Raw genomic sequence first — 27,837 nt, forward strand, 5'->3', positions numbered from 1 at the left:
CTTTGAAGAGGTCTCACTGCTCCTCCCCTCCAGGGTTTACTTCGGCCCAGTGTGGACACGGGCGGTACAGGGAGAGCCTCTTAAAGCCACTCACGCGGCAGTCGCCTGCACACAAACCGGCCGTCCGGCCCCTGGGCTCTGGGCCACCCAGGGCTGGCTGAGGCGGCCCCCGATACTCACCAGGCTGGAGGTGAAGCGCCCGTGGATCTCCTCGACCAGGGGCCGGATGCCGCTGGACACCAGCTCCGGCAGGATCTCCTCTGCGGGCAGAGCAGAGGGTCCTGAGGCCAGGCCCCCACCCCCCGAGGCTTAGCTTGAACCGCTGGGACTCGGGAGCGGGCGTCACCCGTGCCAGCAGGGTGCCTGGCACGGAGGGTTCCTGCCCTTCCCCCATCGGTTATAGCCGCGAGCAGGGCGCCTCTTGAATGCTGGCTTCCAGGGAGGGCGTGACGAGGGCGGGGGGGGGGTTCCTCACTGTAGGAGGCGAGGTGGGCCAGCAGCATGCAGATGCTCTCCACCACCTCCGGGTCATCCTGGTGGAGCTGGTACGTCTCCTGGATGAGGGTGAGGCCGCTGCCGCCCTCCTCGGGCATCACCACCTGCAGGGCCGCCAGCTCTGGGCGTGGGCGAGGGGGTGGATGGGGTGACAGTAGTACTGAACATGTGCGGCTGTTGACAGCCCAGGGCACCTGGGGCAGCAAGAGCCTCAGCTGGCAGGGCACGCCACGCTGTCTTGCAGCGTGGGGACCGCCAAGGTCAGGCCTTTCCTGGCTCTGCATCTGCGGGTGTCTTCTGGTGGGATGTGCATCTGCCTCTCTCTCCATCCCGTCGGCCCTCAAGGCCAATGTGCTTGTAGGGAGGGTGCTGGGGACGGTCCAGGGCACCTCCCCGCCCCATGAGGAGGCCCGTCAATGCGGGGTTAGGCCTGGCTCCTGGGGGGCTGGGGGCCCGTGTGAGCAGTGACCCGTGATGTCACGTAGGTGTCAGATCCTCCCGGAGCCCAGGGGAAGCTGACCCTCCAGGGAGTGGACTTAACCGTCAACAGCCAGCGGGCGGCAAAGCCGAGATTCTCGGCCCTGGGGTCCTGCACGCTCGCTGGGTTCTGCCGACCCCACTCCTTGTTCACTGAGCCACATGCCTTTTGCTCTCAGGGCTAAAGCACCCCACCCCATTTGATGGCGGCATCCCGGCGGGAGTGGGGGGCAGGCCCGGAGACCCCACCCGCTCGGGAGGTTCTCTCCAGGAGTGAATATCACCACACTCCCTGCTTCAGGCCGAGTAGCAGGCAGAGACCTGCCAGCCTGCACACCCAGCGGGGGCCAGACCTCACAGGGGCCGAACCACCCCACACGGCCGGCAACCTTTGCCAGGCTCCAGGCCCTGAGTGTCCGTCAAGGCTCGTGGTGCCAAGTCGGGTGCAGAGCCTGGGGTTTGCGTGGAGGCGGAGTTCAGAGCCCTGTCCCCCGGGCTGTTTTCAGAGCCACACCTGGAGGGGAGCCTGTACACACGCCAGGCATGTGGGTGGCAGGGAAGGTGGTCACGACGCAGAGTGGCACAGAACGGTAGGAAGTGAGGGTACGGAAAGTCTCTGTGGCGACGTCTGGGCGATGGGACTATAGGTGTTTCCCTTCCCTGTTTTTTGAGTGTGTGCGTGTTTTTGGTTTGCGGGCTGCCGGCAGGCATTGCTGGGGGAGTCTGCCTGCCTCCGCCTCCTAGTGAGAGCCCCGGTCGTCCCCAGGCTCACCAGACAGCTTCGCGAGGCTGGCCAGCGCCCGGTAGGCGTTGTTCACCAGCAGGACCCGGTCCTGGCGCAGCCGGATGTTCTGCAGGAGCAGCACCACCGCCTCTTCCAACTGCTGCTCCTTTATGCAGCCTGCGGAGGGCCGGCATGTGCCTCGTCTCGCGGGTCCGGGGCCACCTCTCCGGCCCCGGGGCCCCAGGCTGCTCACCCAGCAAGGACAGCAGCCACAGGACCGCACAGCCGGCCTCAGCCATCTCCGCGTCCGTGGGGTAGGTGGCCAGCACCTCAGCAATGAGGGCCGGGGCCTTCTCCAAGGGGGCCTTGTTCACGATGGCAGCTGGAACGGGACGGGGTGGAGGAGGGGACACCTACTGCTGGGGGGGTGGGGGAGGGCAACCCCAGCCTGCTAGCCAGTCTGTAGGGTAGGAATTGGCAGGGCCCCCAAGGGGAGGTTTGGGGAACTCTGCGTGCCGGGTGTGGGCAGGGCTCTCCACGGTTGGGAGCCCTCTTTTCCTTGGGGAAAATGACCTCCCAGGTGCTGGAGGGCCAAGTGGGGCCTGGAGAGAGAGCGGCACGGCCTGGGAGCCCCCCCTTTCTGAATCAGAAATCAGGATAGTTTGTCCAGTGCTAAGGCCGACTTGTGAAACCAGGGACTGCGGAAATCCCACGATGTGTGTGAGCTGGAGGGTTCCGTGGGCCGGGCACGAGGGGGTCCGAATATGAACCCACCCCTCCCCAGGATAGCACTTCCTGCCCCTGCCGGTGCAGCTTCTTCCGTCCACTCTCCCTCCTTTCTCTTCCTGTCCTCCCAGCTCTCGGGTGGTTAGGGAGCAGCGGAGGGAGGGGGGCCAGCCCCGGGCCCCGCTCACCATCCACCAGCAGGGCCCAGAGCAGGCTCAGGCCGTTGATGCAGATGTCCCTGTTCCTGGGGAAGGTGTCCAGGTGCTCCAGGATGTGCTCACACAGCCCGGCCCTCTGCAGCTCATCTGTGGCCGCTCCTGTAGGTGGGCCTTGGAATCAGGACCACAGAGAACACCGCCTCGAGGAAGCCCTCCCTGGGGGCCACCCCCCTTCTCTGTGGTCCTAGGGCACTGCAACCCCATGCATCCCACACCAGTGGGTGCCTACTTGGCCAGTTTCATGCCCCGCATGAGACCCAGAAACAAGGATATGGTCCATCCCCTGGGCCGCCGTTCCAGCACCTCCCATCCCATTACTGGGCTGGGACCGCCCTCCAAAGCTTTCCTTCCAAGATGGGACCACGACTGTGTTCTCTCGGGGTGATGACCTGACACTGTTTGCCAGGTGGTCCTGATTTACACCTGCTGTCCCAACATGGCTACTCATGGCCGCCCTTTTCACTCCTTGGCGCGGGGTCAATGAAATATGGTAAATTGGTGAGTGTAGGGTGGGTTGGGGGCCGCGGGGCTCCAGGTGAGGCCCCAGCTTCCCTTTGGAGAGAGCGATGCCCACCCGCTTAGTGGCTGCAGGAGAGGAACGTGTGTGAAGCCCTCGGTGGTGACCCTCTCCCCACACTGTCCCTCAGCCACTTGCTGGTGGCCTCTGTGGAGCGGGGCTGAGCGGGGCCGGTGGGGCAGCAGGGGCTGGAACCTGAAACACGTCGGCGTGAAGCCCACGGTGGCGCCTGGCCGGTGCCCGTGCATGTTGACAGAGGGACACGTGACTGTGAACCTGGAAGCTGGGGACAGAGCAGCTGTCCCCTCGGGAAGCCCGGCGCCGCCCGCCTGAGCCCTGCGCCCACGGGAGGGCGGCACCCACCCTGGCTGGCGACGATGGTGAGCAGGCTGTAGACCGTGACCAGGAGCTGCTGCTCTTCGGGGTGGCTCCGCAGGACGCTCAGCAGCGCGGGGGTGATGGCGCTGTCGCTCGGCACCGTGGCCGCCGGGTCCTGCCCCAGTGCTGCTCAGGCCGACAGAAGAGGCCGGTGAACCCTGAGCTGGGGGCCACGGTGGGAAGGCGGCAGGCGGGGCTGGGGGGGGTGTCCGGGGAGGAAGCCGAGGTCGGGGTGCTGCACAGGTCCCCGTAAGTGCTTATTGCATGACCGAGCCAAGGACCGGAGGGCTGGGGGCCCTGCCAGGGCTGTGAGCACGTGCCAGAGTAGACGTTTATCACGTGCAGCGTAAAGCATTACATGGAAATTCAACCTAAATATTAAAGTGAGAAAGGCAGTGAAGTATTTCCAGTTTAAAAATCGGAGGCAGGGCCCTCGGGCTCTCAGCTCCAGCCTCTCCCATCCCTCCTCAGCTGCCCTCCTGGAAGCCCATCCCACCTGCCTGGGCTCACACCACAGGACCCCTATGACCAGCTCCTCATTTCATGCCTAGAGATCAGCCAGAAGGGGGAGCAGCTGGTCCAGGGCCACAGAGGCAGGCCTTGGGCGGTGCCCCAGACTTCTGGTTGCGCCCTGCTTGTCATCCTGGGGTGGCGTTGGGTGGGCAGAGCAGGGCACAGGTGCCCAGAGGGTCAGACGCCAGGGCGATGATTGGCATGGGAGGGTGGGGGCAGGAGAAGCCAGCTGTGCCCGGAGCGTCTTGCCCGGCCCCGCCCGGAGCCCACCTTGGCCCAGGGTGCGGAGCAGCAGGGAGGAGGCACACAGCTGTATGTCAAGGATCCTCTCGTGCTGCTTCATGATGCCGATCAACACCTCCGCCAGCTCCGCTGGCCACGGCACACCTGGCAGGGTGGGGGGCAGAGTGAGAGGCGGCAGGAAGGGGTATGGACCAGACCCTGACGGGAGTCTGCATCACACGTGGGCCCCTGGGTAGACGAGCAGACGGGTGACCAGACACGATCAGTCGGGGAGTGTGGCGTGCCCGCCATGCGTCTGCCATAGGGATCTTCTTACTCCAGCAGCTCTACAAGAGCGATCCTCATTTGACAGATGAGAAAACAGCGTCAGGGAGATGAGAGCCCTTGCTTTGAACCCAGCCTGTCTGACTCCAGAGCCCTTGGCCGTTACTGCCCTAAGAAGGGACATCTGTGGGTCCCTTAGACCTTCCTCTGGGCCAGGGCGTGTGCTGGCGAGGGGGGGAGGCAGTGGTGGGCAGCCCGGGGTCCACACAGCTGCACTCCTTCCTAACTGCTGCTTCACCTTTCTCAGCCTGTGTCCTCCTGGTAAGAATGACAAGAACAAAAGCGCTGGCACTAGGGAAGCCAAGCCATGGCTAGCCCGTCTCCAAGCGAGGCTGTCTGAGGCAGGTGTGGCTCTGAGGTGACAGCCGAGGCCAGTCTTGGGAAGGGGCCCAGCAGCCTCTCTCACTCTCTCTGGGAAGGCAGAATCTCTTCCCATGGACTCTCTCCTGGCCACAGCCTTGCTCCAGACGGGGTCACGGGGAAGGAGAGGGAGGGGAAGGGAAATGGCCAAGGTGAGGTCTCCTGCTATCTCATTAGAGGGCTGGTACTGGGCCTTTATGATCTCTGCTGTCCCGGCCACTGGGACGACCATCTATGGAAGGATGGATGGGTGGACGGATGGAGAGACAGGTGGATGGATGGATGGATGGGTGAGTGAGTGAATGAATGTAATATTCAGGCTGGTGAGACAGAGATTGAGGGCAGAGATTTTACGAACTCATGTTTTGGCAAAATTAAAAATATTAATACTCCTCGATGGAGAAAGTTGGGGGAAGAGGTGTTCTTCTGCGCTCTTGAGAGGTGAAGAAGTTGGTGCATCGACGGAGGGCAATTTGCAGTATCTATGAAAACGTTAAGTATTCCCAGCTTGCACATCTGGGAATTTGTCCTGCAGAAACAGAGCACACACACACATGCCCCGGGGTGGGCTGTATAACATTGCTTATGATACCAGGAAATCGGCAACCACTCAAATGCCCAACCAGAGGAACGGTGGCAGAGACGGGGTGTCTATCAAGCATCCACGAAGAGCACGCGAGGGGAGGCCCCGAGAAATGGTTCGGATGCTGAGCCACCCCACCACCCACTTGTCTGCTCAGTGAAAGCAGCGGCACAGGAGGAAGTCCAGGCTCCTGTTCCAAGCAGGTGGTAAAGCCGTGGATGTTCATGGGAATGTAAACCGGCGTCAGAAAGTACCAGCTAGGGAAGCTGGAGGGGCCGGGGACCCCGGGGCAAGGCGAGAGGGTGGCGGCTCTACCTTGCTGATCTTCAGACATCCTCAGGAGCTTCTTCATGGCCCTCTGCTGGACTTCGGGGTGGCTGGGGAAGCTCTGCATGACCTCTGCAGGGGACAGGGCAGCACGGGGAGGCGCCTTGGCTCAGGGACCCAGGGTGCGGCCTGCGGGCCAGGGCACCGGGGGCCCATCCCTGAGTGCCACTGCACAGACCCACGTGACCCGGCACGAGGTGGCGCCCTTCTCATCTTCACCTTCCCGGCCGAGCCACCTGTCTGAAGTCGAACCTGGATCTGCCTCAGAGCCCGCCCAGGGCGTGCTTCCACTCCACACCTCCCTCGGGTGACTCCCTCCAGGGCACTCAGGGCGATGGCCTTCAGCTGGACCCGGCTGTCTGCCTCCAAAGCCCGTGGCCACGAGACAGGGAGACTGAGCAGCTGGGGCCTCGCGGGTCCCCTTCCCCAGAAAGGGAGGCAGAGGTGGCGGCCCCTTACCACAGGCAGCCCACCAGGGAGCCACTGATGGGGAGGAGGGAGTAGCCCACCCACACCAGGGACACACGGGGATGGGGGGTGGAGCCACCCCGGAACTTGAAGGTGACCTCCAGATCCATTCTCTACCCAAGACCGTGGGTGTAGCCCCCAGCCTGGGCACGCGGAGGAGTCTATCGTGTGCACCTTTGTGGGGGGCGGTGACCAGCCAGCACTGTGCCTGGAGTCAGGCCTGCACGTGTCACATTGCACACGGAGCCCCTGGGCCGCTTCACCTTGCTGCAGGGCCATGCCTGCTGGGCCACGGTGGCGGCTGTGCCGGCCCCAGTGCGAGCACCGTTCCGGGCACATAGCAACCACTCAGGAGGTGCTGCTGACTGGGGAAGACGCTCCGGGCACCGGGCCGCCGCGTGCCAGGCGAGCAAGCGAAAGGAGCGGAGTCCGTGGTGGGGTGCGTGGCAGTGAGGGGGGCTGTTCGGTGACGTCGAGGACTGTGTGGCCGGAACGGGGGAGGCAGGCGGGGCCTGGCCACAGAGATGAACTCTGCTCTAGGTAAGCTCGGGGCTATCTGAGCGGGGCGGTTCCCTGAGCAAAGCAGTGCTTGGGATAGATGAGGGGCAAGCCCACCGGCCATGTGTGAGGAGCAGTCCAGGGGACTTGGGGGGGATCACTGCCCCCCCAGCTAAAGACAATGGGGTGCCAGGGCCACAGCGGCCTCTGGTGCCGCCCCCTCGGGGCCCCATCATCACCTAAGATGCCGGCGACGTTGCTTTCTAGCAGCATGTCGATGATGAACTCGGGCACCACCTGCCGGTGCAGCATCAGGGCACCACTGGAGGACCTGAAGTCGCTGCTCACAAACGTGAAGTGAATCACGTCCCTGGGGAGGGGCAGAGAGCCGCCAACTGGCCCTGCGCCCGCTCTGCGCCCGGCAGCTGCTGGGCCTCCACCTGCTTTGGGCACCCGCCTGGGAGCACCCCTCCCAGCATCACAGTGCGTCCAGCGGGCACCGCAGCAATTCCCCCTCCAGGAGGGGCCAAGGGGGGACAGTGCTGGGCCCTGGCACTTGCACTCGCATCGACCCCTTCCTCCATAACATAGACCAAAAAATCACAATTTCTGGCTGTGTTGGTATAAAGGTGAACATAACCCAGGATGGATCGTTTTGTTCTTCTGACTGTATAATACATTAGAGTTAAAACATTTTCCTGGGCCCTGGGCCGTGCCTCCCGCAGCTGATGGCGAAGCTGGCCCTGTCTGTCTCGCGCGCAGAGACGTGGCCGCAGTTTGGGACGGTCCAAACTGGAGGGGCCGCTGTCCGTGGATGGAGTGCTTTGTGGTGGTGAAACCCCAAGTGCACGCGTAGACTGACAGAGTGAAATGCGATCCCAGGGCCTGAGCTCACCTGATGGTTATTCGCTCCGACGGGTCGGCCTGGAGCATCAGAGGCAAAAGGGAACTGAAGATTTTCGCATCGGGGACCCTCCTCTCCTCCATGGTCCTCAGGACACCCCTCAGGCCGTCGGGGGAACTCCGGATGGACTTCCGCAGAAGCATGGCTTCTGTGCTCTAGGAGGAGAGAGAGGACCACCTGTGCCCCTCCTCAGCTAAAGGAAGGTGGCCTGACCTCGGGCAGAGGGGAGGCGACGTGGCCGCCGCCGTCAGGAACGCACAGGGGCCACCTGCGCCCCAGGGTTCTTGTACGAAGAAGAAATGGAGGTTCAGAGAAAAGCAAGTGGCCATCTCACTGGCTGAAGGGAGCAGGGGAACAGCCTTCCCTCCACGGCCAGACTCCCACTGTGGGCCGGTGAGTGCACCCGACCTCAGCTGTTCTTGTCCATAAGGGGGCGCTGTTTGGGCGGTGAATGTTACCATCACCGTCATCACCACCACACGAGGGCCCAGCAGGCCCAAATGCAGGGTCCTCCGGCAGCTGGGGCAGCGGGGGGCCTCCACACAGCCCCACAGAGGCACTCAGCGTGGGCAGGAGGATGCCGGCGGGAAGAACACGCCCCTTTCAGGGCCGGGGGTGGGCAGAGCCTGGCTCCCTGGGGCTGTGGGGAGTGGGGTTCAGGTGTGGTGGGGAGGGGTGGTCGGAAGGCCCCTCACATCCAGGAAGGAGCAGCCGGCCATGTCGAGAATGATGCAGCCCAGGGACCAGATGTCAGATTTCTGGCTGAAGGAGAAGTTGAGGGCTTCGGGGGCCATCCAGGACTTGTGAAAGGGGTCTGTTGGCAGGAGTGAAGTGGGGGATGTGTGAGCCCCGTGCTCCCTGGGGAAGCAAGCAGCTTGAAAAACGAGCCCTCCATCACCCTTCTCCAGGGAGGGAGAGACGTGCTATCTGAGGGGGAAAAGGAAGAAGCCCCCTGGTCAGTAAGATCCTGGCCCTTGATCTTCAGCCAGTGAGGCTGCCCATCTCGGCAGGGACCCACCAGGCTGGCCGTGTGCGCATCTGTGCCCCACTGCAGCTGCGGAAATAGTCGGAAGGGGCATGTGCCACGAAGGCTAAACTCTGCACCCTCCATAAACGTCTTGCCCCTCCCAACATTTAGCCGGGACCTTGGGGCAATGTTCCAGTTGCCCTGCCCTAGTTTCTAAACCTGAACCCCTGGGACTTCTCTGGAGGTCCAGTGGTAAAGACTCTGCGCTTCCACTGCCGGGGGCACGGGTTCGATACCTGGTCGGGGAACTAAGATCCCGCATGCTGCACAGTGCGGCCAAAAAATACATACATACATACATAAACAAACAAACCTGAACTCCAGACGGGGCCAAAAGAGCAGGGTCCCCGGCCCAGCTCTACGAGTGCCTGACAGGCCTCAGACAGACCCTCCCTCTCCGGACCTCCACTCCCCAAAGAGCAAAGGGGTGGGCTCCAAGGGCCCCTGCCACCTACACCCATCCACTCACCTGCCCACCCACCTGTCTACCCACACCCACCTATCCATCCTTCCACCCATCTATCCATCTGTTCATCTATCTGCATGTCCATCTATCCATGTGTCCATCCACCCACCCACCCACCCGTCCATCCATCCCCCAAGGACAGCATGCCACTGGTCCCTGCCAGCCTGGGACTCTGGAGTTCTCCACTGGAGAGTTTCTCTCTCCACCCCTGATAGCCGTTATAGGGTTGAAGCCCAGCTCCCTTTGCCCTGTTGTCTTTTTAAAGGAAGGAAACTTCTCTCCCCTGACTGCTCACCTTTACCACCTCCTGGGTTATTTTGAGACTCAGTAAAGTAATCCAGCCCGAGCCAATGCCTGCCGTCCACCAGCCCTCCCTCTGTGCATGTCAGTTTCCTTCCTTCTGAGGCCTTCCTTCCCCCTTCTTAAAGGTTAACATTTTCCGAGTGTCTTTTGGACCCTGCAGCCCCCCCGCCCCACGGTGGTGCTTCGGCTCAGTTACAATCCAGGCAAGGGGGTCTGTGGGGACCTTCTGAGCAAGGAGAGGTTTGCTGTTGCCTTGTTCCAGCACTTAGGGTGGCCACTGCCCTTGGACTCCAGGGGCGACCCACTCGGTTGAATGGGCCCTCCCCCAGTGCTCCCCAGCCACCACTGTCCCCCAGCCACCACTGTGCCCCGGCGGGGAGGACGCCAGGCACCTTCCTCTGCACGGACATTCCACTTGGCTACGTCGCTCATGAGTGCGTTGGAGCTCAGGTCCTGCAGTTTGCAGTGGTCGCTGCTGACCAGGGCAATGTTGGAGGGCTTGAGGTTCCTGAAATCGAGAGGCGCGCCCTTCCACCCACCGCCCGGCAGGGCCACGTCCGTCTGTGAACCCTCCGCACCCGCCACACCCAGAGCCGCCGCAGCAGCCCACACCCTCCTCCTCTCTCCTCAGTAAATGCCCTGTTCAACCACTTTTTAAATATCATTTCCTGTAAGCATAAATATACTGTTATTTCAAATGGGAAAAACAAGCCAACTACAAGTAAGAAAACACCCGATCCTCCCGTGGTCCCTCCGCTAACGTCCTTCCAGATCTCAGCTGCGAGTTTGTTTGGGGCCTGGCTTTCCATCATTTCATAAGGTCCAGTGACATTAACACGGAATCTCGAGCATTTCCTTCCTACATTTGGTTCACGCAGTTTTCTCTCCTCCTTTCAATACGGCGCTGATCCTTCAAATCACGATTCCGGAGAATGAAACTGGCAGGTCGAAAGCTCAGCCTGGGAGTGCCCAGAGGCCCTCGGGCGGCCTAATCTCTTCCTCGGTGCTGTTATCTGGTTCTTCCCTTGCACTTTAGAACCAACTGCCAGGTCTGTGCATGGGGAGGGTCGTGGAGGGGGTGACGTTCTCTTTAAGCCAGGGAGGTGCTCTGGGAGGGGGAGGGGCCCATCCTTGTCCCAGCTGCACCTCTCTCCCTTGGGCCCACGCCCGGGCGCTGCCACCAGGAGGTGCCACCCCCAGGAGGTGCCTTTTCTCCTCAAGCAGCCTGGCCACCCGGTCACCTGTGGATAATGTCCAGCTGGTGCAGGTACTCCAGCGCATTCAACACCTGGCCCAGCATGTTCTGCATCCACTGGGGAAAGAACGAGAGATGCCAGGACTGGGGGACCTGAAAGCTCCCAGGTGGGCCTCCCGGCTGCTCTTCTTAGGCAGGTCAGTGGCCACTCAGAGCAGCCAGCAGGGTCGCGGCCAGTTCCCGCCCTGCGTCTTGAGATGGGCCTGAAGTGAGCGGCCAACAGCTCAGAGCCAGTGCAGGAGCTTCTGCTGCAGGCTGCTTCAAGGCCCTCCGGACAGAAATGCCCTGTTAGCTGGCGACGCCCTGGTCTCCAGACCCCCACTCCTGTCTCCAGGAGACCCAGGGGCCCTGGGGCTCTAGGCCCGCCCGGGCCCCACCCCATGGGTACCAGAGATGCTGAAGCCTGCAGCTGCTACTTGGGGTTTGCCTCTCCAGGGCATTAGAATGGAAAGAGCCCTGAGAGAGAACATTCTGAAAGCAGTTTGTGTCAGACACAAGATCCACCTGGTTTCCAGGGCAGTGATTTTCAAACCGTGTTCCTAGGAACCCTGGATTCCACCTGGGGTGTCAAGAGAGGGGCTGAGCAGGCAGGACCCCGGGGTTCCTGCCACGCCACCTTCCACTGACACCCAGACCCCGGACTAGAGTAGCTCTGCTTTCCTTACTGGGGGTTCTGAGAACATTTTTGTGCTCGACAGGGTTCTACTACAAACAGAAAGTTTGAAACCCACTCAGAGGCTGTCTCTGAGGCCCACTTTGGGAGAGGAGCTGCGTGCCCCTCGGAACCCCCCAGCAGGGTCGCAGTGCCTGGAGGCCCAACAGAACAGAGGCGTGTTCAGAGCAAAAGCAGGCAAAATTTATTTGGGGTGGGTCATAGACCTAAATGTGAAAGCAAGATGGAACCAGCTCCGAGGGCAACAGAGGAAAATATCGTCATGACCTTGGGGCGGGGAAGGCTTCTCTAAAGGCTCAGAAGGCACCAACCACAGAGGAAACACTGATGAACCAGAGTTCATTACAATTAAGAAAGTGAACTGGCAAGCCACAGACTCGGGGAGGACATCTGGACATCATGTCCATAATATATAAAGAGCTCCTACAAATCAACAAGAAAAGACGGACAACTCTAATGTTTAAGTGGGCAAGAGACCTGAACAGGCAGAAAAGAAGATATCCAAATGGCCAAAAAGTGCTCACCATGACTACTCAAAATAATTGAAACTAAAATGTAATTTTTAATTAAAATTAACAAGACTGACACAGTGAAATGTGGGCCAGGATGCAGAGCCGGAAGACTCACAACTTGGGATGAGAGTCAACATCGAGTCAACCAACCATCCTGGAAAACTGGGACACTGGCTAAGGCAGCACACGCACCGACTCTGTGACCCAACAACTCCATGGTCACCCAGAAAATGAAGGCTTAGGTCCATCAAAACACATGCCCAGCAGTGTTCATGGCAGCCCTTCTTCATAATAGCCCCAAACTGGAAGCAACCCAGATGCTCACAGCACTGGGCCAGATACACTGATGGTGATGTGGCCATCGACAGAGCGGCCCCTGGCCATGGGGAGGGATGACCTCCTGACGCACTCCCAGGTGGGTAAATCTCACAGCACGGGATGAACGCGAGAAGCCAGACACAAGCAAACAACGTGCTGTGTGAGCCCACTTATGAGAACTTCAGGGATAGGCAGAAGGATCTCTGGAGGCAGAAGTCGAACCCTGGCTGGTACTGGCTGGGACTGTCTGGAGGTCCAGGAACGCTCTGACCTCATGTGAGGGAGGGGACGGGAGTGTCTGCCTATGCAGAACGCACCAAGGTGTACACTTAAGATCTGTGCACATTACGGTATGCAAATACCTTCATTCATAACTGTCAGAAGAAATGAGACCAGACTCATTGGTGCCTGCCCCTCTACCCCCCACTGTGGGGCCTGTGGCATCACAGGGTCCAGGCAGCCCCCAGGCCTGGTGCCCCAGAAAGTCTGTCTTACCTGGGAGTCAATGACTCTCTTTGCTGCCCTCTTCTTCTCAATGACATCCTGGAAGCTTCCCTCGTGGAACTCCATCACCAGGCAAAGGAACAGAGAGGAGATCTGCAGGGGACACAGCCCCTTAGCCAGGTGCCGAGTTTTGGCCCCCAGAGGCCCAGGCCTGGGGGCTTCCGGACCATCACCCGCTCCAGGTCTTTCCTCCCAGCCAGGCCACCACCGGCAGTGGCTATGGGAGGATGCCCCCTTCTGGGGGGGGGGGCGGTGGCGGGACAGGCCCTCCTGAGCAGTTCCCGCCTCCTCCTCCTCTCTCCTCCCCCCACCCCCTACCCCCCCCATCTACACTAAGCCGCATGGACATTTCCTAAAGGTGCGCGGGGTCTCCTGGCCACCGCACACGTAGACCACTGTGCCTGGGGCACCGGGCCCTTCGTCCCTTAGGGCTCAGCTGAGATCCACTCCTCCCTCTGAGGGGCCTGCACCCGACGGGACCCCAGCAGCCCCCGTCAGGCCTCTCAGAGCACCCTGCCTTCCCTCCCGCAGTGACATGTCCTCTTGGCTTCTCTGTGTCCCCCTTGAGAGCGTGAGGGGGTGCTCAGAAAATACTTGGGGGTACAGGTGGTGAGGGTCCCTCCCCACAGCTTTCCTCAGGGCCCAGCTGAAGGGGAGGGGGCCCCTCCACTCCTCCCGGCCCCTCCCTCGGTTGTCAGCCCAGATGGGGGTCTGACTGTGGGGTCACACCTGGCCCCCTTCCCCTCCAGCCCCCCGCATCCCCCAGCTCAGCCCCATGTGGAGTAACCGGCAAGCTTCCGGCTCCTTGAAGATGAGAAGTCAGCCCGCGGATGGGACCAATCATGGGGCTCGGGGCGACCAGACCCAGACTGGAATCCTGCTCGGTTGTCGCCAGCTGGTTTCTCCCAGCCTACACTTCTTCCAGAAAGTGGGGCAGTGACCCTCCTACGCAGAGGCTGTGGGGCGCACGTGAGATGATGCCCAGAGGGTCCCCGGCGTGGCCCGGTGAGCGCTGAGTCGGGGGAGCCGCGCTTAGCGCCGCGGCCATTGGTGCTGGAGGCGCACGGCGGGGGGTGCTCTGTGCCCGCCCCGAGTGCCTGCTGAGCCCACGGGGTCGGCTCTGACCCACCTCACTGTTACACACGATGAAGAGCTCCTGGTAGATGGAGACGTGGGCGTGCTGAAGCTTCAGCAGCGGCATCAACTGCGGGGCGAGGCCAGAGAAAGTGGAGATGTTAGGGAAACACTGCTTCTAGAGGCGCTTCTGTCACACGTCCCAACAAAAACCACAAGCTTCCAGCTCTGAGCGCGGGCCCAGGGAGGGTGGGCAACCGGAGGTGAGGGGCCAGACAGCCCAGGGTAGGTCCTGTCTCTGGCACGTGTTGGCTGTGCTGTGTGACTGCGGAGAGGCTCCTCAACCTCTCTGAGCCTCCCAGCCTCATCTGGAAACGGGAGTAACGGTGGTATCTGCCTCACAGGGGAGTCAGGAGGACTAGGGAAGCCGATGCAGGCAGAGTGCCTGGCGCACTGGAAACAAACAGAGTCCAGGTTGGCTGAAGAAGGGCGCGTGGCCAACGGGACGCCGGCCGCTGCTGCTGCTGTGCCCAGGCCACCTGGCCTCCTGGCTGTGTACACTAGAGGTCCCAGGGCCCCTGCCCTCAGCTCAAAGTGCTTTGCAAACGAACACAATTAGGCAGCAGAAACGGCTCCCTTAGCGACTTAGGCCAGACGGACAGCTGCTTATGATGGCAGGTTGGGTGTGAAAGGAGGTCGCCTAGTGGGGTGGGGGAGGGAGAGGGGGCTGTGATGCTGGGGGGGCGCGCGGGACGGCCCCCCACATTCTTTCTTTCATGAATGTGGCCTGGGTCCATCACCACGTGTCAGACACACTGTGGACAGAAGAGCTGTTTGCTGGCAAAGCTCAAAAGCTGGTGATTCCAGAAAAAAGACAAACAAGTGACCATTAGATAGGAAGGGAGACATTTAACCTCATGTGAAATTGAAGAAAAGCAGAGAAAAATGACGCAGAGTCTTTGCCGGCAAATCGAAGTATATGCAGCTGTTTCAGCTATTATTATAAATCAGGATGTTACTGTCAGTTCTGACTGGCAGATTTGAGGAGCGTGAAAGAGTTTATATTTTCTTTGTTAACCAATTCTCTATTTTCCAAATGTTTTATTGTAACTGATACTTTTACAATTGAAGAAAAAAATCTTTTAAAAGATGGTTATTGGTACCTCAGCCTAGGGACCTAGCCAACATTTAAAGGTTATCATCTTCTCTGAGAACATATATTCTAAGTTGTCAGCACCTGGATTTAGAAATGAGTGTTTCGTACACAGACTCACTTCATGACCTGGGGGCCTCTGACTTCATAGCACAGGGCAAGAGCTGGTTCTGACCCTCCATGCTTCCACCAGGCTTCCACCCATCACGCCACAGTGGGGTGCAGAACAGTCTCTGTGTGTCCTGCATCATGTCCTGTAGAGAGGGAACCACCCAGAGAGTTACCTCCTCCAGGGCCTCGTTGGCCTGATGCTCATCAATGCACTCCACCTGCAGGGGCACAAGAGCACTAGGTTGGTAAACGTGCAGTAAACACCCCCGTCATCATCATGACCGCCATCACCACCAGCACCACCACCATCACCACCACCATCATAATCACAATCATCACCTGCATCACCACATCATCACCATCACCACCACCACCACCATCACCACCATCACCATCACCACCACCACCACCATCACCACCACCACCACCATCACCATCATAATCGCTATCATCACCACCACCATCACCACCACCACCATCACCATCATAATCGTTATCATCACCACCACCACCATCACCACCACCACCATCACCACCATCACCACCACCACTATCACCATCACCACCACCACCATCACCACCACCACTATCATCATCACCATCATTATTCACCAGGGCTGCCAGGCACCTATATTCATGCCCCATCACATGCCAGCAGATGGGGCCTGGAGATGTTCCTAAGGAAGGGATCCAAAAATCCTTTGAGCAATGAGATCACCTTTGCTCCTATTGCAAGGATAAGTTTAGGATAACATAACATAACCTCCAAGGAATCATTAGAGGATCCATTTTCAGACCATCTTGAAAGCAGGGGAGAAAACAATGTGTTGCCCCAGAGCCAAAGAGCTCTGCTCTCGTCGGCAAAGTATCAGACTCTTCACTGTATTCCTCATTCGTATTGGGAGGCTTGTCCCTGTCACTGAATGTGGGCGGTGGGGAACGCGTGGAGAGGGAGAGAGGGTGGTGGTCAGGGCAGCACCGAACTTTGAGTCTGCAACATACTTGGTGGCAAAGACTGTGGGTTCATACTGTCACCGCATCCTTTTTTTTTTTTTAATTGATTTATTTATTTTTTGGCTGTGTTGGGTCTTCGTTTCTGTGTGAGGACTTTCTCTAGTTGCGGCAAGCGGGGGCCACTCTTCATCGCGGTGCGTGGGCCTCTTACTATCGTGGCCTCTCTTGTTGCGGAGCACGGGCTCCAGACGTGCAGGCTCAGTAGTTGTGGTTCACAGGCCTAGTTGCTCTGAGGCATGTGGGATCTTCCCAGACCGGGGCTCGTACCGGTGTTCCCTGCATTGGCAGGCAGATGCTCAACCACGGCGCCACGAGGGAAGCCCCTGTCACCGCATCTTACCAGATCCTTACCCAGAACTTTTGCTCATAAGATTTACAAATGAAAAGCTCCTGTAACTGGGGTGATCGTAGATGAAAATGCAGTTAGCGGGTGATTCCCCAATCCACGTAAAGACCCCAGATGCGGCGGCACCACACATCCCTTCCTTCTGTTCCAGGGGCTCGTGCTGAAGTCATTTTGGCCAAAAACATACTGAAAGCCTTCAAATTACCACCTCTTTTGACCTAGAAATCCCACCCCTAGGAATTTATCCCAAGAAAATCATGGATCCTCAAAAAAATTAACTATAAGGTTGTTTATCAGAGTTGCTTATACAGAGTGAAAAATCGAGAACAAGCTAAGCCCTTATCGCCCTGAGTGGATGGGTTGGGTCAGTCATGGTACATCAAGCAGGGGGGTCCATACGGCCACCAGAGCCAGGGAAGGAGGAAGATGTGTCAGCAGTACCAACAACATCTGCCATACACTGAGTGGGGAAAAGCACATTATCAAGTTCAGCACCATTCTTTCTTTTAATATTTATTCATTTATTTATTTGGATCTTAGTTGCAGCACGTGGGATTTTCATTGTCGCGTGCAGGACCTTAGTTGCGGCACGTGGGATCTTCATTGTCGCGTGCGGGACCTTAGTTGCGGCACGTGGGATCTTCATTGTCGCGTGCAGGACCTTAGTTGTAGCATGTGGGATCTAGTTCCCTGACCAGGGATCAAACCTGGGGCCCCTGCACTGGGAGCGCAGAGTCTTAGCCACTGGGCCACCAGGGAATTCCCGGCACAATTCTTGTAAAACACCAAGAATTTTATAAATGCTTACCAAAAAACCCTGAAAGGATATACAACCCTGTTCCTCCATTTTGTTTAGAAAGATTGACTGACTTTTAAAAAAGCTCCTTGGGATTGACATATATACTAATATGTATAATGGATAACTAATAACCTGCTGTATAAAAAAATAAATAAAATAAAATTCAAAAGAAAGAATAAAGCTCCTTGATGGTGAAGGCAGTCACCCATCCTGCCCCATGGGCCCGTGAGACAACGGGGCAACCCCACAGCCAGCCAGCAATGGAGCAGGAGGCCGGTAGGACTTCCAGCCCTGTTGCCTCGGGGCTGAGCTGCTGCACAGACGGGAGGCCTGGCACGGGGGAAGGGCGCCCGCAGCGGCCACCAGCGAAGCTCTTCCCTAGACCCTCCATTCGTCTGGACTGCCTGGTCTTGGACACGCTAAGGGCTCTCCTCCTGCAGGTGTGCACTCCACCCGGCCGTGCCAGCCCTGGTGAGGAGGTGAAGGAAGGGCCCGGGGTCAGCGTTCTGTCCTTAAACCTATGTGACCTTGGGCAAGTCCCTGGCCACCCCCTCCAGCCTCCCTATCCTTGGCTGTAAAGCGGGGTCATCAGTCCCGCTTAGCTGAGGTGGCGGGAGATGAAAGAAGATGATGCTGATGCCGGGCGCGATGTCCGCGTAAATGGTGGGTATGGTTGCTGGTGGAGTGAACGTGAGCATTCCTTCTCCATCAAGGTGAGAGAGGTGAGTCGGCGGGGAAGCCTGAGGAGCCTTGTGTCACCCCCCATCCCCGTCTATCCACCCCCGCAGCCCGCTGGATCTTCCTTCGTGACTGCTGGTGGAGAGGAACCCGCTGTCACATTGCCTTTCTCTAACATGGGGATGATGAGTGTGTGTTTGGGGAGCCAGGCCCACTGGGTGCCACAGGCACAGCCTCTTACCTGCTTTATCACGTGCTTTACTTTGGTTTTTGTCTCCTCCACCAGAAGGTTCACCCCCAAGGCCCCAGGATTCAGCCAGTCCAAAATCTACCAGCAAAAGAGAAGCTTTCAGGAAAGCGTACACAGCTTTTCACTTTCCAAAGCGTGCCCACCTCCAGTGTCTTTTCCGGCCCTCCTAACTGACTTCCCTCATGGGCTGGCAAACGAGGAAATGGCCCCGAAGGCTGAGGAGGCCTGTGAAGGCAGAACCCGAGCCCATCTCTTTGAGGTCGACTCTGGAGCTCTGTCCACCACCCCACACCCCTTCTCCAGTCTGTGGTGAGGACCTGCAAGGCATCCAAGAGCCAGCACCTCCCTGGGGCAGAGGGTTTCTTCACTCTCTCTAGCCCCCTAGGATCCCAGCTTCCGGCATCCACCTCCAAACCGGGCAACCAAACAAGAAAGTAACAGGTCCATAATTGGTGCAATCATAGTCACAGCCGTGTGTGTGCCCGGCACGTGCCAAGCACTTTACAGCCACCCACGCAGTCGGCGCTGTTGCTATCTCCTTGTTTACACTGGAGGAAACTGAGGCACAGGGAGCAGGGTCCTTGCCTGAGGCTACAACACTAATAACTGAGAGGGCCGGGAGGCCACTGGAGCTCTGGGGTCTGACTCCAGAGCTGGTGCATCGAGCCAGACCTGCAGAGAGATGCGCACAAGGAGGCTGAGGGATACGTGAGGGTGGATGATGGGATTACAGCCATCAGAGGATGGGGGGAAGGGGGCAGGATGCCGAGGAGGGCACGTAGGGGGTGGAACCCCGCGTCTAAGGATTCTCAGAGTCCAGAAAAGTTTCAGGATCCTGTAATCCAGCCCCTGTGGCAGCCTGAATCCCGCTCAGGGAATAACAGGGGTGTTGTACTGAGCAGCTTACGCTGGTGTAAGAATGCACACTTAAGCATTCTTAAGGGGCAAATTAAACAGTAAAATGCACCCCTGTCTTCGGATCAAGTCTTTTTTTTTTTTCCCCCTGAAAAAGTAACTACTTTTAAAATTCTCTGGTTACCCAGAAGCTCACCTGCTTTACCACTGGCTGACACCCCAGAGTCTCCCACACAAAGGGAATTCTCACAAAGTGAGAAAAATCTAACCAATTATTGTCAAATTAATGAATTTTTTACAGAGACTGACTCTAACAGTTAAAAAAATTGACATCTTAGTTAAACATTCATTTATTTTTATCTTGCAGCTTTCCTTTTGTTTTGTGAATTTTTCACGTCCTAAACATTTTCACAGGCCCTGCAAAAGGCCCAAGTTCCCCCAGCTAGGGACTACTGATGGGGTGTTTTAGGAGTCTGGGGGCGTCTGATTATGAATTCTGAACGTTCTAGGGTGTCCTGTCTCTATGGGCCGAAGCACATGGACCCATGGGTGAAAAGGATGGTGTCCTCCATCCTCCATATTCAGACTGGAAAGGCCTTATTTTCATCCACCATTTTAGAAAGGGGGAAACCCAGGCCCAGAGGGGCAAAGGGCACCCCGGAGGTCACGTCTGGAGGTACCCGAGGTCACCCTATGAGCTAGAAGCAGACACTGGCCGCAACACGGGCCCCTTGCCTCCTTGGGGTCGGACCTGGCCGCTGGCCCCTCGTGACCGTTAAACCGGTAGGGGGCCGGGGGTGGCGGCAGGAGATCCAGGTCCTGGGCTCGCCCCTGACCGTCGGCCCCTCGTCGCCCCCGCCTCCCCACCAGCGGACAACTCGGCACCTGGTACTTTTCCATGGTGTCTTGCGGGGAGACTCCAGGCCTCCCTGCCCCTCCACTGGGCGCTGGGGTGCACCGCTAGCCCGAACCGAGTCGGACCCTGAACTGAGCATGCTCAGTCTGGACCGCGTCAGGTGAGCGCCCATCCCCCACGCTGGGGGCGCCCCTCAGCCCCGGGTGCTGGCCTGATCCGGGGACCCTCCCTGCCCGAACAGTGTCACAGTGCCCGCTGGGGCACCCGCGCGTCTCCAGCAGGCCGGCCCTCAGGGAGGAGAGGGCGGAGCCTCGAGAGGGGAGGGCGGGGCCTCGCGTGCGGTGGGCGGGGCCTGAGCGCGGCGGGCGGCGCGCGGCCCCTTTAAGGCGCGGCCGGGGCGGGCCCCGCGGCGCGGCCCCTTTAAGGCTTGGCCTACGTGGCAGCCGCTGGAGCCGCGGACGAGAAGCGAGGCCGGCCGCCGGCACTTCCTGTGGAGGCCGCAGCGGGCGCGGGCGCGGGCGCCGACGGGCCGAGCGCCGAGGGAGCGAGCGAGCGAGCTAGCCGAGCCTCCCGCCGCCGCCATGGGCCAGAACGACCTGATGGGCACGGCCGAGGACTTCGCAGACCAGGTGCGGCCTACGGGCTCGGCCGGCCCCTCCCCCGGGCCTCCCTCCCGGAGCCCCCTTCCCCGGCCCCACTCGGCCCCCTCTCCTGGATTTCCCCCGGGACCCCCGCCCGGCCCGCCTGCACCCCCCGGGCCCGGCCCCGAGACCCCGGCCGCCCCCGGAGCCGGCCCCCGGCCCGCAGGGCCGCCCCGAGGCCTGGGACGTGCCCTCACCCCTCCCGATCTCACCGGAGGGATCGCGCCCCCTCCCCCAACCAGGGCCCTCCCTCCTGGGCTCGCCGCCCGTCCCGGCCGGGGGCACCCCCAGACTCGGCCTCCGGGCCCAGCCTGCCCTGGCGCCGTCCCCCCACCCGGGCTCTGGGTGTGTTCCCGGGCCCCTGCTTCGGCGCCCAGCTCGGTGGGCCCGTCCTCCCCAGCCCGGCCCGGGCCATCCTAGAAGCCGAGGGGTGTCAGCGGCTGCCTCCCCGGCTCCTGAGAAGGGGCCCGAGGCCCCGGGGTGCGTGGGGCGCGTCCTCTGCATTCTACACTGTTGGGTGGTCCCTGCACGCTTTTCCTTTTACTGGGCACTCTTCGGGGGCGGGCTGGGGAGCTGATCCTGAACGGGGGTTGGTCAGACTGGAGGCCTGGGGTCCTCCCAGAGGAAAGGGGGCGCCCTGGTATGCACCCCACTGAAGAAAGCCCCAGTACTTTTTCTTTTCTCTTTCCCAGATGTGTTGGGTTCCTAGGGTTCCTTTGACCCTTCCCTGCGTTTTCCTTCCCTGTTTGGACTCTGCCCTGAGACTGAAATGAATGGGTATCTGTCTGTACACAAACCTGGGAGGAGGGGAAGCCTATCTTCCTGTTTTTCCCCTTCCAAGGGTGTACAGGTGGCCTTCCGAGCTACAGGGAAGCCCTTGAAACAGGCCCTTGAGTCACCATTAAAGGTGTTCAAAAACTAGATGGACAGAACCAGATCCTGGAAAGGGGAAAGGACGCAGCTTCCACCCTCTCTTTCGACCAAGCTTGGTCCAAAGAACGTGGTGGTGATTATTCAGTCGTGTACCTTTTACTTCTAAAAGTATCCCGTTATGTCTACAGACGACCAGCCCCATCTCTGCAGGAAGATCCACGGCTGGCCCAACTGTCATTCTTTCTTTGGTTCACTTAATGTGTGTGTGGCTTTGCCAGAGTTAAGAGTAGTGAGGTTAAATTTTTTATTTTTAATGGGGGTGGTATTAATTCATCATACTCCGAGGCTGGGCTTCTTGAAAGGGGGGGGGTGGGTGTGTGTGTGTGTGTGTGTGTGTGTGTGTGTGTCTTGGAAGGGTGTGTGTGTGTGTGTGTGTGTGTGTCTTGGAAGGGTGTGTGTGTGTGTGTGTGTGTGTGTGCGCGCGCCTGCTTTCTGATCAGTTATTGGTGAACAAGATTTCCTGTTGTTTCCCTTGAGGGATGGTACCTCTCTTGTGTGGCCTCCCAGTCGGGTTCTCCTATGCGCTACTTTCCTGTGAGCTGATATTTTAAAAACCAGTTTGGGGATTAAAACATATCAACTTGAAGAAACAGTTTTTCCTAAGGTCATGATTTTGTGTTTACAGACACAATCCAAAAATTGTATCCCTCTCAAAAACAATTCATATCGAAAGCTCTCAAAAGTCAAGTAGGCTTGCTTAGTTTGTCGGTTTTCATTGCCATAATCTTAGCGACCCAATTTTGTTTCCCCAAGTAGCAACTACCTAAGAAGATGGCTCCTTTTAGCCAAGGGAGTCATGAGAGCCTGGTACACTCACTCTGCAGCCCGGAAAAACCCTGGTTTTGCAAGTGAATTTCATAACCGAATCTAGATAAAATGTCTCCAGTCAAGTTGCTGCCAAGTATCAAATGATAAACCCTCCTACTGCCAAAAAAAAAAAAAACCACCAGACTCTTTTTACATAATCCTTTCTTCTTTTTCTCCATGCATTTTGTTTGCCTTCAATGAAAGAAGCAGAATCTTGGAACCAGAAAGGCCCTTGAGGGGCACACAGGGTTGGCCTGCACCAGTTTACTATGGGAAGGGAGGCCAGGCGTGCTAAGGCTCCTGGGCTGGCCTGGGGCCACGGCCCTGCGAGAAACCCAGTCTCTGACCTCGAGGCTGGTACCACACACAACGTGCCTACAGCCTGGTGTTCCTCTTCTGGTACAAATGAAGGGAAACGCACAAAGCACTAGCATCGTAAGAGGGCACGCTGCCTAAAACCCGGAGAAACAGCATGGACCAAGGCTGCGTCTGTCGGGCAGTGCAGCCTCCTGCTGTCAGTTTTTCAGCACCAGAGCCCACCTTGATGGTGACAGCTGTCAGCGGACCCCTCTGTGGCCCTCTGTGGGTGACTCAGGAGGGCGGGGCTCAGTGTGCTGTCACACCAAAGTTCGGAGCCTCTTCTGGCAGCAGGCTTGGTGCGAGAGGAGGATGTGGACAGACAGTTGGGGGCAGAGCCAAAGCAATGGCTTCCTATGGACAAAATCCGGGGTGGCGCTTTTGTTTTTAACATTTACCCCCATAGTATTAAAACAATAAAGGTGCTGCGAGTCCGGCTTTTAAGATGAAAATGATCTAATTTGAAGGGACTGGGGAAATGTCATCAAAGTCACTGATCATATAATATGACACTTCTAACCTTGTCTTCAGAAAACAGAAGCAAAAATGAAGTGACAGGATTTGGCCAGAAAGTCTGGGCTGCCGTGAACAGGACCTCAAAAGGGCCGTGTGTCCTCTGAGAGTTAGGACAATAATCCCGAACCTTCGATGCACCCGCACTGGGCCAGGTCCTCCGTATATACTACTTCTGGCGCCCCCGGGTCCCGGAGCTTGGCCATAGCGTTTCCATCTTTAGATGCAGAGAGGGAGGTCTGTGTGGTCTCGCGCAGCACGTGGTGGGTCGATGTGTTGAGTCCACGCGTGGCTTGGCCGCCCTGCGACCTTCCCTTCAGGTCCGCAGAGGCGCGAGCGCAGGGTGAGTGGTCTGGTTACTTCCCGCTGGCAGGCTGTGCCCGAGCTGCCTCTTTGGCATCGAGCTCCTTGCCCTGGGTGGCCAGGGACAGTGTCCCCCTGCTGGAGAAGGTGCTGGGAGTGCTCTCTGCGCTGGGCATTCGGAAGCCATCTGAGACTGGTCGGAAGGAGCCGGAGACTAACGATCTCGGCAATCCAAAATTATGCACGTGCCCTGCAGCTGGAACTCGCTGCCGGTCTGCAGACTGTAACTTGCAAGCACATTTGCACCGGTAAATAGGAGTATTAGCACTTAATGGGTTCTGCCTGGTGGTTCGTCACCAAGGTGACAGATAACCTGCATGAGGCCTTGCAGTGTGGCCTTCGGTATTTTTTTTTAAAATAAATTTATTTATTTATTTGCTTATTTTCGGCTGCATTGGGTCTTCGTTGCTACGTGCGGTCTTTCTCTAGTTGCGGCGAGCGGGGGCTACTCTTCGTTGTGGTGCGCGGGCTTCTCTTTGCAGTGGCTTCTCTTGTTGCGGAGCATGGGCTCTAGGTGCACGGGCTTCAGTAGTTGTGGCACGCGGGCTCTAGAGCGCAGGCTCAGTAGTTGCGGCGCACGGGCTTGGTTGTTCCGCGGCATGTGGGATCCTCCTGGACCAGGGCTTGAACCTGTGTCCCCTGCATTGGCAGGCGGATTCTTAACCATTGCGCCACCAGGGAGGTCCCTGGCCTTTGGTATTTCTACCTGTCCTCTGGCAGGACAGAGCCAGTCCTGGAAGCTCTCACCCCCAGGAGCTCCCCTTGGCCTCTGGTCAATCGCTGGAGAGCTAGGATGGCCTTGGCAGGACACTGAACCGGGCGGGCGTACACAGCCCCCAGGTCTCAGGGCTCCGGATTAACAGTGCGTGGATGGCCACCAGTGTGGTAGGGTTCTGGTGACAGTGGTGGGTGGCCGCTGAGTGTTTTCCTCTTGTTCCTTTGCTCTGTCACCCCCTCCCCAACAAGGGCTTCCTGCCTTATGCCAAAAAGGAGTGGGGAGAGGGCGGAGAGGAGCCGGCTGACTCACTCCTCCTTGCTCGCCGATCTTAGACAGGACGTTCAGAAAAGCCACCCCGCCTCTTCTGGGGAACGGGGTGGAGGCGTGCGGGGGCTGTAGTTGGTGAGGCTTCTCCCGGAAGGTCAGGTGCAGCCTGGAGCTGCCTTCCTATTGGTAGGCGCCTTGTCCCACGTGGGTTTTTAGTAAAGAAAGCCAGGCCATCTCTCCAGCTCAGGGCCGGCTGACATCTCTTCGTGGACCTTGAGGTGCTGCGTGACCCTACAGAGCAGTGCTCAGGGAGACTTACTGGGGGTTCGGGGGTCTCGGTGGACACACATGTGTGAGTCACTGAGCTCCAGTACCAGCCCTGACTCAGCCTGATGTGCGGGAAGTCACCTGGCCGCAGGTTCTAATCTTCTGGGATGTGCAGGCTTGAGCTGGCCCTTGATAAGGGCAGCCCCGGTCCTCGGTGATCAAGGAAGTCTGACTGCCTCTTTCCTCCGCCTCCAGGTTCTCATGAAACAAGAATTGCAGACTGCTTTCCTCAGGTCCCTTTTGTCCTGAATACTAAGAGAAAGTAGGTTTTCCCGTGCTTTGTGGGACATGATCACCGTATTCCCAGAGTTATGTCCCAGGTCAGGTGTAGCTACCCCAGTGGAGCGAATGGGTGACCGCCACGGGTGCGCGGGCAGCAGGCAGCCCCCGGCCTTCGGGCCCTTTGTGTGAGCGGGACGCCGGCTTAGCACGTGCACCGGCCAGGTGGCTTCTGGGTGCCTGCTTCGGGGGCTCTTCTACTGTGCTGGGGGGACACTGTCTAAGGCAGCGTGACGTGGGTTCAGGGGCCACACGTTGAGACCAAGATGTGTGTAGGCAATAAGATTAAAATTGGGTCTGGTCTCATGTTCTATCACACCTAGTTTTTTTCTTTCCTGTTCAGTGCAAACAGGTGCTCATTAGCGGGTGGCTGGTTAAGAGAGGCTCCGGATCGGCCTGACGTATAAAATCGTCAGCCCTAAACCTAGGCCACGTATGACTTTGAAAATCAGATTCGTGCTTAGTTCAGAGCACAGATGCCTGAACTTTTGCCGTGTTTTTCCAAAGCAGAGAGACGTCTGTCTCCTTGGCGTGTCTGCGCACGGAGGGAGGAGTGAATTACGTGTCCGAAGGGAACCTTCTCTCGCCGCTCTTTAATCCTCTTGACCCAGACACTCAAATTAAGACGCGTCTCGGAGGCTTTAAACACTGCCTCCGTCTCGTCTTGTGGGCTGCGGCGCAGTGGGCGCGCTCCCCCGGGGGCGCAGGGCTGCACGGAGGCGAGTCGGGCTCCGCCTGGGGGTCCGAGTCTGCACAGCCGTCCGGTGGGGCTCTGCCGGCCTCGCCGTGGCTTCTCCCCGGTTTCGACACCAAGCCGAGGCCTGTGTCGTCGCCCGGGCTCCTGGGCTGGGCCAGGGCATCAGAGCTGAGGAGGTGCCCTTCGTCTCTCGACGGGCTGGGTGATTACACCGTTGCTGGGCATTCTGCAATCATTCGGGCCACGAGGCAGGAACGGGAGCGCACGTGGCGTCAGCTGTCCCCGCAGCCCCTGATCTGATGTGTTTCTTCTCTGCGTGGACTCCAGAATTCATACAGGAGTATTGGGGACCTCTTTTTTTTTTTAAACAGGGTCCTTTCCCTTCCCTTTTCTCCTCTGCTCATTAAAGTTGGAAAGAATCTTTGCCACCGTGGACCCAGCTGTCCTCACTTTTAGAAGGACAGTAGAGACCGCCCCCTCCCCCCAAAGTAACGCGGTCTGTCCACAGTCCGCAGTGTGCTGGCGGGCGGGTATCAGCCAGGATGAGAGCCCTGAGCTCCAGTCTCCGGCCCTGCTTCCGTGCCCGTACCTGCGTGCTGGCCTGTCTGCGCGTCTGTCTCTCCCTCACTGTGACGCTGGCGCCGCTTCCGTGGGGGTCAGGGGCTGAGCAGACGCGACACCTCGGGGCTCCAGCTCCAGGACTGCAGGAGAGAGGACACCTGGCTTGTCACCTCTCTCTCCTCCCCTCCCAGGCCAGCCAGGCCAGGCTGCTGTGGCCCAGATCCCCGGAGGCGGGGAGGCTTCTCTGTGCACACCGAGCCAGAGCTGGCGAATGGAAGGCTGGTCGAAGCAGCCCGAGGCTCGTTAACCCTGTTGCACAGCTTTAGCGCTTCCCAGGGCTTTTAAGCAGCTCTTCAAAACACCAAACACCAAGAAACACTCTTATATACACCTTTGTTTATCCCAACGACAGGTTTAATCGGCCTAAGAGGGGCTGTGACATTCATTCAACTGTCCCTTTGAGGAGTCAGACTCACCGATGCCCTTTAGACTCTGGCTCCTGACACGTCACTCGTGTGGGTGGGTCCCCGATCTTTCTCCCGAGTTCCTGCTGTGTTATCGTGTGTCACAGGCTTTCTCTCCCTTTGTACCTCAACTTCGAATGCTTGGTAAGAGAAAGTGCGTGTGGTCCACCCGCATGACACTTGTACCTCAGCTTCGCCTTGCCTGTGCGTTTCCTAATCACCCGTCGTAAGTGGCGTGGCCCGCAGGGAGCAGGAGGCGGCCGTGTCTGGAGGTGTCTGGGCTGTCACAGTTGGAGCGGGGGTTGCTCACGGCAACTGGTGGGTAGAGAGGCCGGGGAGGCCGCTCACAGCCTTCGGCGCAGGACGCCCCACCACAGAGAACGAGCTGGTGCAGAGGCGGTAGTGCCGCAGCAGAGACACCCTCGACTGGGTCGCCTCTGAGGGCCGGTTCAGTCTGTCGCTGGGCGAGTCTGCCTTGCCCACGCCCTGTGTCCTGGGGCAGGTCCACGCGTGACGACTGTAGTTGCCCCACACACGGCAGCTGAGATGACGGAGGAGGTCGGGGACGGGCCCGTGGCATCGCCTTCGGGCTCCTTCGTCTCCGGGACGGAGGCTTGGGTGGTCCCGCGCCCGGACCCGCCGGGCAGTGCTGGGAGCGGGCGCTGGGCCCCTCACCCTCGGCTTTCCGCGGCCCCGCAGTTCCTGCGAGTCACCAAGCAGTACCTGCCGCACGTGGCGCGCCTCTGCCTGATCAGCACCTTCCTGGAGGACGGCATCCGCATGTGGTTCCAGTGGGGCGAGCAGCGGGACTACATCGACACCACGTGGAGCTGCGGCTACCTGCTGGCCTCCTCCTTCGTGCTCCTCAACCTGCTCGGACAGCTGAGTGAGTGGCGCCGGCGCGCGGGGCTGGGCGTCGGCAGCTCCTCGCGCCAGGGCGGCAGCCCGGGCCTGGGAGCTG

At 59.0% G+C, this 27,837-nt stretch overlaps 2 protein-coding genes across 2 annotated transcripts in view; one reads left to right on the forward strand and one right to left on the reverse strand.

The window, feature by feature from the left end:
* Positions 1–24: 24 nt before the first annotated feature.
* STKLD1 (serine/threonine kinase like domain containing 1) lies at positions 25–20,532 on the reverse strand. Its single transcript, XM_057549182.1, has 19 exons — positions 20,386–20,532; positions 19,979–20,053; positions 18,230–18,316; positions 15,325–15,369; positions 13,943–14,017; positions 12,805–12,906; positions 10,793–10,863; positions 9,944–10,059; positions 8,451–8,569; positions 7,747–7,910; positions 7,091–7,221; positions 5,874–5,957; positions 4,319–4,435; positions 3,278–3,661; positions 2,611–2,739; positions 1,950–2,078; positions 1,745–1,873; positions 476–616; positions 25–260 (listed from the first exon to the last, which is right to left on the reverse strand). Exons 1-19 carry the CDS (start codon positions 20,530–20,532, stop codon positions 91–93), a joined length of 2,415 nt encoding a protein of 804 aa, XP_057405165.1. The 3' UTR covers positions 25–90.
* SURF4 (surfeit 4) overlaps positions 20,377–27,837 on the forward strand; it is a 12,446-nt gene continuing 4,985 nt past the window's right edge. The window contains exons 1-2 of the mRNA XM_057548587.1: positions 20,377–20,578; positions 27,576–27,762. Coding sequence (XP_057404570.1) covers positions 20,531–20,578; positions 27,576–27,762 — 235 coding nt within the window. The 5' untranslated portion in view covers positions 20,377–20,530. The remainder of the gene's footprint in view (positions 20,579–27,575; positions 27,763–27,837) is intronic.

Source organism: Balaenoptera acutorostrata, chromosome 6 (genome assembly GCF_949987535.1).
Source record: "Balaenoptera acutorostrata chromosome 6, mBalAcu1.1, whole genome shotgun sequence".
In the NCBI taxonomy this organism is placed as follows: domain Eukaryota; kingdom Metazoa; phylum Chordata; class Mammalia; order Artiodactyla; family Balaenopteridae; genus Balaenoptera; species Balaenoptera acutorostrata.